The sequence below is a fragment of the Vanellus vanellus genome (assembly GCF_965231255.1).
Source record: "Vanellus vanellus genome assembly, chromosome: 1".
NCBI lineage: Eukaryota > Metazoa > Chordata > Aves > Charadriiformes > Charadriidae > Vanellus > Vanellus vanellus.
In genome coordinates this window covers 150,516,439-150,529,410 of record NC_138905.1, presented here as the reverse complement: position 1 = coordinate 150,529,410, position 12,972 = coordinate 150,516,439, and the positions used below count along the sequence as shown (strand labels likewise).

General features: G+C 45.6%; 1 protein-coding gene across 2 annotated transcripts in view; it reads right to left on the bottom strand.

Annotated features, from left to right (window-relative positions):
* MAP4K4 (mitogen-activated protein kinase kinase kinase kinase 4) overlaps positions 1-12,972 on the bottom strand; it is a 165,863-nt gene that overhangs the window by 85,175 nt on the left and 67,716 nt on the right. For both annotated transcript variants that reach the window (XM_082480565.1, XM_082480566.1), the window contains exon 3: positions 2,679-2,735. In XM_082480565.1, the coding sequence (XP_082336691.1) occupies positions 2,679-2,735 (57 nt within the window). The remainder of the gene's footprint in view (positions 1-2,678; positions 2,736-12,972) is intronic.

Sequence of the window (12,972 nt, the reverse complement as noted above, 5' to 3'; positions counted from 1 at the left end):
TTTAAGCAGAAAGGCATCACACTGCCAGTAAAACGTGCACAGAGGCACAAATCACCCAGAGCTTTAGTAGCCACTCATCAAATCACAATTTCAGTTTTGTAGAAGTTTCCACTCAAGTCTCTTTCCCCATGGGCATGGACATAGTTGCCATTAACCTACAAGTGCGATTCATCTAACTATAGCTCTTGAAGCTACATTCGAAGGTAAATTTGAGGCTGTGGTTCCTTCAGCATTTCTTTCAGGGCAGAGCTGAGGGCAGCAGTCACTGCCCTCTCTGTTCCCATGCTCTCTCTTCCCACTGAACTCGTAAGGTGTGGTGAGCTAGAACCAGGATAGAGCTGCACGGTCCGCCAGCAAAAAGGGGTGTTCATGAAACCATCCCTTGAGGAACCAAAGCCACAGCTTGATGATATGGCCATCTCTAGCAGCAATGCCAATTTGAGCTACTGCCCCTTCTCCCCCACGGCCATCAGCAGCTCTTTTCCAGTCTCAAGCCACCTTCTTCATAGCGACAGCACAACTGTTTGTAATGCCATGCGCTAAACTAGATCAACAAGCCAATCCAGGTTATAAATAACTGGGGGAAAGAAAGGAGCGAGGGTATTTTTAACCTGGAACTGGGTCCTGTTCACTGATCCAGGTCACCATCTAGCCCCGGGGCAGTTGTGCCGGCACAAGTGTTGGGAGACAGGCGAGGCACCAGCGAGCGAGAGTGGACAGGAATATCCTACAGCCACATCTGCCACCAAGAAAACGGTACAAGCAACGGTATCCCCCATGCCTGGTGCTAGCAACAGTATCATCCATGCCGGGTGTTAAAAAGCAGAGCTGACTTAGCACGACTTGGAAGAATTTGCACCACATTTTTAGCCTCCGCAGGCTCATTACTTTGAAGCAAAAACACATGAGCTCCGCTGGTAGGAACGACAACACTTTTAAGCTGCATGGGGCTAACATCTCCAAACTCCTCCCTCTGACTGCCCTTCATCCCCTAAAAAAGCATGAGCTTGTGAGATAAAAGATAGACAGTGCCAATACACAACTAGTGTTTCAAAACCAGCCAAAAATTACAGAAAGTTTCAAAATATAAGCCATCTCCCGCAACATGAGCCACAGTATAGACAGCAGTTTTCAATTGTTTTCCTTTTGCTGTGCAACCTTCTCCATTACAACTGTTTGTGATTAACATATGCTATTAAAAACAGAGGGAGTGTGCAGCACAGCCAATCTTAACGTTATGGAAGAAGCCTTTGTCGTGCACAGTCCAGCAAGCTGCCCTGTGTAAAACCGCTGCACAAATGGAAACCTTTGCTGGGCAAAGAACATTCAGGGTATGTCGCTGCACCTCCCTTCTTCTCTGGTTTGTCTGCTTGTTGACTGCAGCAAAATAGCACTGCCTCCTCATGAAGGCAGCCTTTGAAAATCTCCAGCTGAAAATTTGATTTTTATCAGGCCATCTTCCAAAGCAAGAATGTCTAACTCTTGGCAGACGCAACAGCTTAAGTTAGAGAGCGGCAGTCACACTGCCCATCAATCACAAGGAGATATAGCGATATGACTGAAGTCCTATCAGTTGACCTAACCCTGCCTTCTTGCTTTCCTCCCTCTCCTGCCTGTTTACCCATTACACCCCAGCCACTCGCCCAGCAGCTTGTGTGTCCAAGGCCGTTTTTACTTGTTGGCGCCTATACACAAAACATAAAACATTTCGCAGCAACACCCTTGTAGGAGTTTTTCTTAATGTAACCAGCTTGCCAAAGACCCCCTGCGTTGTACAATGCACACGCATTAACATAATTTTTCCCCTAATGCCTATAATAAGATTGAGGAGTTCAGAAAAATAAGACGCTTGGTTTGAAGAGGCACAACCTCTCTTCAGAAGTGCAGTATCAAGTCAAGGTTCTCCTTCGATTTTAAATCTGAAGCCGTTGTGTTAATCTGCGGATGTAATTCTATAAAACACAAATGGAATCAACAGGGAAAAACCCATGCTCTTCCTGATCTGTTTTGAAGACTTAATTTAAACTGATTGCTTTTTGAACAGCATAAACTGCAAGACATCTAAGGATTCAAATATGGGCACATATTTTTTATTTCTTTGCCTGAGTTAATTTCCCGTCTTTCCCATCTAAAGCTCCACAGTAAATCCCCCTGGGTCAGTTACAACTACTACTTTACACTGCTGAATTCTGCCAGCAATCTGCTCATCGTTCCTGCAGATGTTTCTGCTTTCAGGCTTCTGGGAACTTTATTGGACCCATTTCCTTTGAATAAATGTATACCCTTTTTAGGCTGCAAATGTACCAGGGAAACTACTGTCCTCTACATCGAGCAGCCTCCTCACCTTCTTTTTTGGTAAAAGCAAGATGCTACATTTAAAGAGAAGAAAGTGGGAAGTGGGGAATCTGGCTTTTTTCCCCCTCCCCTAAGAAATTTCTGAAAAGGGAGTGCTACGCGTGCTCATACGTCCTGCGACCAGCCAAAGCAAGCTGTGAAGGCCAGAGGCCCCCGCAGAAATCTTGTAAAGGGCAGATGTGCTCGAGAGGTCACGTCCCGCAAACAGAAAGCCAACGTTCATGTGCAAAGACCATGTCCTTCAACATAAATACGAGGTACGCCATCTCTCGTTATTAAATTTTACCCATACTGCTAATAAAGCAGAATGTTCCTCTACTCACCTCAGTAACGTCCATGACTTTGATGGCTGCCAGCTGACCCGTTTTGACATGCCGACCCTGAAGAAGAGAGAGAGAACCGTCAGCGCCAGCGTCTCACACATCCCTTCACCATACACAGAGCAAAACATTTGGATGAGAGCTCCAGACACTGGGTTTTACTCAACTGTGCCGGACCCTTCTCTTCTGATACTTTGTATGAAAACCAACAAATACTCTAGGCGGCTAAAAAAAAAAGTTTCTTCTTAAAATATTCTTACACAAATCTTAGAACCCAGTTCTTTTTCTCCACATTAAAATGATGATTATCAAGATTAAGCACAGACAGATTACATTCACAGCTTCCCTTCTGTTTACTTTAGCAAAGTTCATAATCAGTAATGATAGTTTATTAACATGCCAGAAGAGTTAAACTCCACGCATTGCGTATTTTATTTCTATGCACCAGTGCCTGGCACCTGGGTGATATTTTACTAGGTTAATGCAAGCATGCTTAGGGGGTTGCAAAAGGGCATTTCTCTTTGTTTTGGTCTTCACTAGCAAAAAAAAAAAAAAATTAAGTGAGGTTTCTTCAAGTGATGCATCAGACCTGCCACAGATCTCTTCGCCTGTCTCACGACAGCTAGACAAGAACAAGACATCGCCTCCCTTCAGCTACGCCACCATAAGGGTACGGTTTCTCAGTACAGCTGGAGCTGAATTAATAGATGGCAGCTCCTGCGGCGGGGAGCTCCTACCCTTCCTTCCCCTGCCTCCCTCCAGCCGCCTGTCACACATTTCTCCCAGGAGCACCGCGCTCGTTCTGGCACTCATCCGATCATATGATAAGCTGATTGAGATCACAAAAATGGCAGAAAGTTAAACCAGACAAAAGCAAAGGGTGGGGCGGGGCAGGGGACTGCAGACCAGGAACTTAAATGGGTTTGCTCCGCAGCCAGAGCCGAGCCGGAGCTGGCAGGAGGCGGATGGCGGGGCCGGGAGGCAGGCGGGACCACCAGCCCCCTCCAGCCATGGTGGGCTGTAACTCGCCTCAGCTGACTTCTGACAAAAACCTTTTTTTCTCCAGTATATTTTTACAGGAGGTGGGGCCATAGCAATTGGCTGTTCTGTATTATTTTTTTTCCCTAAACGGGCATTTAGAAATGTTTCTAGCATTAGTGTTTTCCAGCTCTCCACTCAACATCCAGCAGTTTGCCCCAAGACTTCCAGTCAAAAAGCCTGGTCCCATTGAGCCTTCCCAAACATCAACCCCAAAGGCCCTTCATGGAACCAGTCAAGCTCTCCAGCAAGAGGTATGCCCACTACACTTCTGAATCCTCTTTTTCACCCACAATTAATGATAAAAACCACAATAAAACATTTCACTAAAGTCACCAATTCCTCACCAATTTTTAAGTTTCCCACACAGAAACCTATACATAGCATCCACTATAGCTGATGGACATCAATATGTATTTTTTTTCCCTGGACTAAATCCTTAACCTCTTTACAGATTCCTTCAAAACCAGCACCCCGGGACTGAAGCAACCCAAGCCACTGATCTCTTTGGAGAAACCTTGACCCCTTCACACCTTGTGATGTCCTCCACGGAGGTAATGGCCAGGTACTGCTGGTGCATTACAAAGGACTCTGATGCAATGCTGCAGAATTCACAGCCTCCACTTTCTTTTACAACTTGTATTGTGCTGCACTCTCCCCTTATTAACCAATCCATATGCTTCCTATAAATAAATGACTGTACTCAAGCTTCTGCCGGCTCTGTAAACTCTCTTTATTACGTGCATTTCTTTTTATAGCTTGGTCTCAAGCTGGTTTGGATTTTGAAAGAAAGTTAGGGCCGTAACATGTGTGCAGTGGCCAAGACTGACCTCACCTTGACCTTACTACTTCTTGAGCCAAAGCCTTTCAGCAAGCCCTGGAGAGATGCAACTCCCATTTCCCACCCTGGACCTCTGCCTAATGACAAAAGCCTGTGGTCTTCTCCTCGAGACTTACCATCCCACCAAGGGAAGAGGGGAAAATGTTTTACACTGAGGTGGAAAAATGTCTCCTCTCACTTCTGCCCCTATTTTCCATGGCTACATGGAAGGAACTAAAAGGCCCAAGGATGTGGGGAAGCACCGTTTGAGGTACAAAAAGAATAAAGATAAGAGAGGAACATCTCAGGTGAAAAAAGCTCACAATGCTAAGGAAGACTGAGAAAGAAGAAACCTTTTACAAAACAGTGAAATATGGTTCGCAATTAACACTGCAGCAAAGTGAGGATGCTAAAACAGTGGGAGAACATACTGCAAGCAGAAAAAATGGTACACAGAAGAGCAAAGTAGCAAGACATCCATGGGATGCCAGATATCTTATGGGAAGTGTGCTCTATTTGTCTTTCTAAATCTATGTACTACTCTCTGGAAAGAGCAAGCCCACCAGAAGCCTGAAATCTCGCAGGGCTCAGTTTCACAGCTTTTCTCATGACAATATTCCTCCCTGTGAGACTGGCCCACTCGGGATGACTAACGTGCACCAGCCCAACCATCCTCCCCTTGCAGCTTTACAGGATCCTGCTGGTGCCTCCGCTAGTCCCCGTCAAAACCCAAGCCACGACAGCTACAGCAGAGCGCAGCGATTGCCCGTGGGTCGCTCTGCTCTTTCTGCAGCAGGGATGGGAAAAGCTTCTCCATAACCCTCCTAAGGGACTGGAAAGCAAGGGAACTGCAGACTGTGGGAAGTGTGGGCTGCTCAGTATCCCAGGCCAAATTTAAACCCTGTTCATTTCAGAATATTGTTTAAAATTACTCCAAATATCCTTTTCATAATGTATGGAGTGTTCATATTCTGAGCACCTACAACATATGAGGGGGGTTGCATGACATTGATTTATACTAGAGAAGTAAAAGGCCATTTTAAAGCCACGTTCTTTTCATTAAAAACATTTTTAGAGGGAGGGAAAAAGCAAACATCACAAACACAACATATAAGCACCAGCAGAGGTTTTGTTTGTTTGTTTATCTGCTTAACAGCTCTGCTCAAGAACAGACTTGTCAAACTATTAACATGCTGGTATAATTTTGCTTACAACATGAAATGGCTAAGCATTCCCATTTCGGAAACTGATCTTCAAATTTTCATAACCAGCTTTCGCTTTGGAAAAAAATTGACTGCATCAAAAATAAGAATAATAATAAAATCACAAAGTCGTTGAATGTGACAAAAGAACTGCAGAACTCAGAGATGGGAGAAACCCTCTGAACTCAATCTCCCGGGATTAAAATTTATTCAAATCCAACTCCCAGGGCACTTCATAAACGTGGTAACCATTAAGGCCCCATCCAAACACCATGCCAGCAAGACCACCAGCTAACACTCCGGCAGGACAGCATTTTTCTTGCAGAAAGAGGTCCCCTTTTTAGTGTTGTCTGGAGCCGAGGCCCCTCAGGGCATCCCGGGCTCCCCCATCCCCAGGGCACGCAGAGGTTCTTGCAGCTTTGTTTCTCCCAGCAAATTGCCGGCAATTACCACCCGAGTACCTGAAAACACGGCAAGATTGCAAAACGCAACCCATGCTAACTGAAAACAGCAGTTTCTTAAAATATTGCTAAATACCAACTATCAGGGGCTGGGGATCACAGGATAACTGTCCTCTGGCCAGAAAGTACAGTACAGATATGAAATATGCAATAAAGATGACAGTAACCTAGATGCGTCTCGTTAAGCATAAGATGACAGTCTCCAGAGCCCAAGGACGGAGGAGGCCACAGAGGTTGCACTGTGCAGCAGCAACAGGTAGCGGAGGCTACATCATCCCAGCAACGAGAGTTTGCCCCGTACCAGGTACTGAGGTGGGGGATGTGATAAAACGACAGCACCATCAGCTGAGTCTGGCTCCCACCCCCATGGAAAAGAGCCCACCAACAACAGTTTCCCTTCATTTAGACTACATTAAGATTTTATTGACCAAAATTTCAAAACTGCTTGTTGCATCGTCCCCGCCTTTTCTTTCCCTCTTTTCATGAATCTGTTCATATTAAAGCACTTGCTTATCCTCCCAAGGAAGCAACGTAAAAAGCAACGTAAGAATATTTTTAAGACCACTACTGCACCATTCTATTTTTAAGCAGCCTGTTGGGATGGGCGAGTCAGTGGAGTTGAGCCTGCTGACCCCAAGTCTTACCCTCTTTCTTCTCACGCAGATGACAGAAAGTTCATTTACAGATGGGGAGTTTTAAAAAACAGCTCTTCTTATCAACACTGTAGCATTTAACTGCATCTTAAACTGAATCCACTACTTAAGCATATTCCCAGTCATGTCTGATAGCAATATGCTGTTTATTTCTCATCTCAGTGGGCTTTCTGCATATTGAAAAGCAGAGGGGACAAGGGGAATCCTTGGTAGACTGCCAAGATCTGCAGAACATCATAACTTTCAAGCCTACCCACACTCTCCAAGTCAGTTAATACACCTACTTCTTGCCTCTTTCTTCCTCTGCCCACATTATTACTGTAAAAATTTTGTTTGGGAAAGATTCAAAGGCAAGTGGTGTTATGTGCTGGTTTTCGTGGTGCTTTTTTTTCCCCTAAGATGCCTTAACGTTATCAAAGTACTATGCAAATTAAATGCAAAAGAAATCCTATCAGTTCATTTACCTTCCCCTCACCCCCTAATTATCTGAGATATGTATTCCACAGTAATGTAATTCTCATACTAACACAGTTTCCAGCCTGTGTATTAACGTGCCTTTTGGGGGACTGTTCCTGGAAGCCTGCTCCCCAGCTAAATGGTACAGAAGTAGAATATGGGGCAACATCACCCATTAACGAAGGAAGGCAGCATGCGTGATTCATGATTTACAAGCTCAGATTGTCCTGTGCACTGCACACCATTAAGTCTTTGGAAAACTTCTCCAACCTCCCTGTGCTGCCAGTTGTGGAAAGAAGAGCAACTAAGTCGAAAAAAAAAAAAAAAATCTACTAATTCACATGTCAGTTGCTACAACATACAGAGAAGCAGCAGGCTAGATTTAAACATGCTATCAAGTGAAAACCCATCATGGTACCACCTCAGTAGTGCTGTACAATGTCCCCATGCCAAAATTAACTTTTCAATTTGCTTCTCATTTAGTTGACTCTAAAATCCTACCAGCCTGAGGCAATAGGCCATGGAGCAATACTCTGCTATTAGGCTGCACACACCAGTGCAATAAATGATACCCTTATTATATGAACCCATGTTTACCATCAACTCTTTTTGTCACTCACCAACACAGAAAAAGTTGCAGACCAAACAACTTTGCATTGTGAATACCCAGACTCTACAACACATTTCTTCCCACTCCCCGGAAGGACTCAGTCTACCCTATGAAAAGCAACGGGAGTAATGCTTGTAGAGGAAACAGAATATGCATTTTTGACAGGCAAAAAACAGAATGGCACCAAGTGAAAGCAACCTCCCCAGTTAAAAACAAATAATAAAATAGAAAATGTTATTAAGCAAAACGTTATGTGGGAGTGCTGATCTGCCTGAGGGTAGGAAGGCTCTGCAGAGGGATCTGGACAAGCTGGATCGATGGGCCAAGGCCAACGGTATGAGGTTCAACAAGGCCAAGTGCCGGGTCCTGCACATGGGTCACAACAACCCCATGCAGTGCTACAGGCTTGGAGAAGAGCAGCTGGAAAGCTGCCCGGCAGACAAGGACCTGGGGGTGTTGGTCAACAGCAAGCTGAATATAAGCCAGCAGTGTGCCCAGGTGGCCAAGAAGGCCAACAGCATCCTGGCCTGTATCAGGAATAGTGTGGCCAGCAGGACTAGGGAAGTGATGGTCATCCTCTACTCAGCACTGGTGAGGCCCCACCTCGAATACTGTGTTCAGTTTTGGGCCCCTCACTACAGAAAAGTCATTGAGGTTCTGGAGCGTGTCCAAAGAAGGGCAACAAGGCTGGTGAGGGGTCTAGAGAGCAAGTCTTATGAGGAGCGGCTGAGAGAACTGGGGTTGATTAGTATGGAGAAAAGGAGGCTGAGGGGAGACCTTATCACTCTCTACAGCTACCTGAAAGGAGGTTGTAGCAAGGCGGGGGTCAGTCTCTTCTCCCAAGTAACAAGCAATAGGACAAGAGAAAATGGCCTCAAGTTGCGCCAGGGTACCTTTAGGATGGATATTAGGAAAAATTTCTTCACAGAAAGGGTTGTCAAGCATTGGAACAGGCTGTCCAGGGAAGAGGTTGAGTCACCAGCCCTGGAGGTATTTAAAAAACGTGCAGATGTAGCGCTTAAGAACACGGTTTAGTGGGACTTGGCAGTGTTAGGTTTATGGTTGGACTCAGCAATCTTACAGGTCTTTTCTAACCTAAATGATTCTATGATTCTAAAAAGTCTACCTAGCTGCATTTGTAGCCAAAACAATGCTGTTCCTACAGATACAGTGTTTGGTAAGCTAAATAATCATAGGCTCCAGCGATGAAGATGAATTTGTAAAAAAGGGATAATGTTTATCTGGCATGGAAGCTCCATAAAAATCAGCAAACAACCTCAGTACAAAAGCCTGGAAAATCATCGCATGAGAAGAAAAAAGACCAACTTCAATGTTCTTTCTTCTTGTTAGACAATTTCTAAACCCAAACCAACCAGAAGCTACTAAAGACTCCTACTGTTTAAGTCAAAGACAGGACAGGGTTCTGTGTTTTCCCTCTAAGTCTTTGATATCAAATGCCTGGAAAGCAACACAGGAAACAAAATACGCTCTATCCTGCTTTAGGTATCCACAGGCTCACTAGCTGTCCGTTGAAGAAATAATAATGACAATTTACTCATGCATAGTACTGCATTCTGTGAAGTATGAAAGACGCACAATTATTATCAGTCCTGTACTTCCGGGGATAGATTGAAAAGATGTTATCTGTGAGTAAGGAAAAAAAGAGAGTCCTATGCACTGATTTTTCACTTTGATTGTTAGTTTTGTGGTAGCTTTCCCACTCTGAAAAATGCTGGATATACATTAACAGAGGCATTTCCTTCTCCCAAATAGCTCATTGCCTAAATAGGAAAAAGGAAAGAAAAGAAAGAAAGAAAAAAAAAAAAAGACGGTGGGAAAACCGTGGCAGAAAGCCACAATCTGACTTTCCCAGGATTGCAACAGGTCAATGGCAGAGCTCAGTTAGGAGACGTCTCTGCCGACTCCCAGCACCCTGCCCAGCAGTCCACCTCACCCCACCGATCAGCAGGAGATACCAATCCCAAGTAGGACCTTTGACAGATTTGCCTAAGTGAGGCCTGACGATTATAACCATTTCAGTTCACAGCCACTGAGACATGTGACTGGGCAACAGATGAAAAAAAGTTGCCAAAAGGATGTTGCAGGGGAAGAGGAGAGGGAGGGGAGGGGGGGGAGGGGCGCAAAAGATCTAGCAGCAGTGCAGTTTAAGACTAAGGCTGGCCTGTCGTTACCCAGTCATGCCAATCCCAGTCCATTCAGCCAACTAGGATCCCGCAAGGCTACACATTCCCTGGCCCAAATGGCACAAAACATTCCCATATCAAGTATCAAGTGGATATTACAGGTTTCCCTCTTTCTTCTCCCTCTCAAACACCGAGCAAGAAAGGTCAACGAACTACGGTCCACTGGCAACACCAGCAGCAAGACTGCAACGCATTTTTCCACAAGACCTTAACTTCAGGCCATTGAGAAGTTTTTGAAAGATATGCCTTGCTGAGCACTTCCCCTCTGCCAGACACCCCAGCCATCAGCTGGCTGCTGGATCAAGCTTTGCTGCTCTGTAGGTGACCACCCAAAGCTTCCTGCCCCAGATTTGGTGCTTCTTCTACAGGGACACTTGAGCTAACTGGCTTCAGTCCCCATCCTGGAAAATACCCTCTTCAAGAGCAATCCTCAAAGATATCATCCCATACTTCCAGCCACCACCAGGCTATGCCCAGATTTAGTGACTTTCACTAAACACACCATCACCCATTTTCAGGAGTCCCTACCCTCCAAAAAGAGAAAAGCTGCCTCTAACCTTATTACTTGTACTTTTTTCTGGTTTAAAACATACCTAGGTAATTTAGCTGGGACACTCCTGAAAGACAGGAAAAAAACCCTCAACCTAAAACAAAACAATAAAACCAGCGTAGAGGCACACATCCCCCACGGACACAGTTGGCTCAGAGCACATTTGGCTTCCTCTGGAAACTTGAGCTAAAATCTGCTGTGTCCGGCTCTCATTCAAATCAGTTCTTCCCCCTACCATAACAGTTTTACCAGTCCACCCCTCCTAACACCGATCTGTCTCTTCGGACCCCCTCCAGTGGTGTCTTTTTTTGCAGACCAATTTCTTTCTGGCAACTATAATTAAATACAAGCCAGATGGAGAACATCAAGAGAAGAATTTAGACCAAAATGGTAAAACATGTACTTGTAGATACAAAATGACAGGGACTACAGATACAGATGACTTCTTATTTTACACCTCAGCAGCCACTTTCATCACCAAACACCCTCTGTTGGATGTCAGCCACCGATTGAAGTAGAGACAGGCCTGTTTTGGTGGCGTGGCGTAGCAAGTCCCTGCAGCAGGGCCAGCATTAATCGGGTTGAAGGGGACCACCACAGATCACCAGAGCAAGCCCTGTGCTCGCCAGGTGCCACCCCACCATCACAACCACCCGGTGCCACTTCAGAGAGACGTGGTGCACCATGCACTGTTTCTACTTCAGACCAAGCATGGTCCAAACTGACCCACCAGAGTCCCCACGCGGGTGGATGGGGACTTCGAAACAACACAGGTGCCTACTTAGCTGAGAGAGACGGCAGATAAAGGGCAGTCTTTCCCCATTGCTTCTCCAGAGTGACACCAAAACAAGCCTGGATGAAAAGAGCCCAGGGCTGATTCTCTTTGTTTGTTTACTTTTTAAATGAATTCATATCGACATTTAACTCATCACCCCTGGATGTACAAATCCAAGCTTTCCGACCGAACAGAGCAATTTATGCCTTGTGACGAAGGCCCCTGTGCAAACCCAGGCAAGCCTGGGCCCATTTCACTCTCCTCACTGCCGAGAAGCTGCTGAGAAACCACCTCGGTGCTGGGCACACACCTTCTGAGACACAAGGTGAGATGCCCCTGACACATTTAAGTATTTAAGCATTAGGTACATCGAAATGCCACAAAAGACATACTTTTCCTTGGACAAAAAAAAAAGACAGAACCACAGTTAGTCCCTACCCCGCCATGCCCCAGCGCTGCTGTAAGCAGCCTGCACCCTCCTGGTGGATGCTGTCAGAGGTCATACGCCACCACGGGAGAAGGAAAACCAAGCCCACGCACACCCCACCAGCCTTGTTGCATTCAGTCCGCTGCCGAAAAAAGCAGCAGCAAGAGCTGCGGAGCTGCATGCGGCTCCGTAACCAACACCAACCAAGAAACGGGCGACAGCCACCCCAGGCAGTGAGGGGGACAGTGTCCCTCACTGGGTGGCATCTGACAGGCAGGGGCAGCATGTGTTCGGCTAGCCCACTTCAGGGGGCTGGCTGCCCGAAGCACCATCCCACAACACCCACCAGCCTCCCTAGTGGAGAGCACTGGGAGGGGGTATTAAACAGAAATCAACTTCTTTAATTTCAGGTACTCCAAAGAGATGGGGGAATTATTTTGGAAGGTACAAAACCTCACTGCAAATGCAAAAGAAAAGGCGGGAGGAGAAGGGGAAAGGGAAAACGATTGGCTCTACTGCTTTTATGTCCTTTTTGAATATGTTTTTTTAGTTCGCTGTTGTTGATTCAGCCCGCTGGACAAGGAGGAGCCCAACACACACACCACCACATTCAGCTGTCCCCACCGAGAGTCCCACCTTTTGTCTACCTGCACCACAAGATGCTAACAAACACACGGCGTGGGGATGACCTGAAGCTATCATTGGACAACTTAATAATCATGAGGGGCAAGGGGAAGGAGATCTGTTTTCATTTATATCATCCCAGTGGAACAACACAGCCGAGCAGAGCAGGGAAGTCACGTCGCATAATGAGTTTTAGTTCAACTTGGTTAAAATGAGAGATTTCACATCCACGACCTCTCAAAAAATCCAGAGCATCAGCAGTAAGGGAGAAAAGTTAATGAACTCTTAAATATACATTTTTATATATACATAAAAAAATCAAATTTAATTCCAATCCAACTGTCAATACTCCTCCAGTGCTGGAACAGTGTGTTTTAGGGCTTTTCGCTTTTCCTACCGAGGGCAGATACTGGTTGGCGTCTCTTTATTTAGCCATTACAAACACCATTAGTGCTACTTCCAGTTAGTCACATCTCA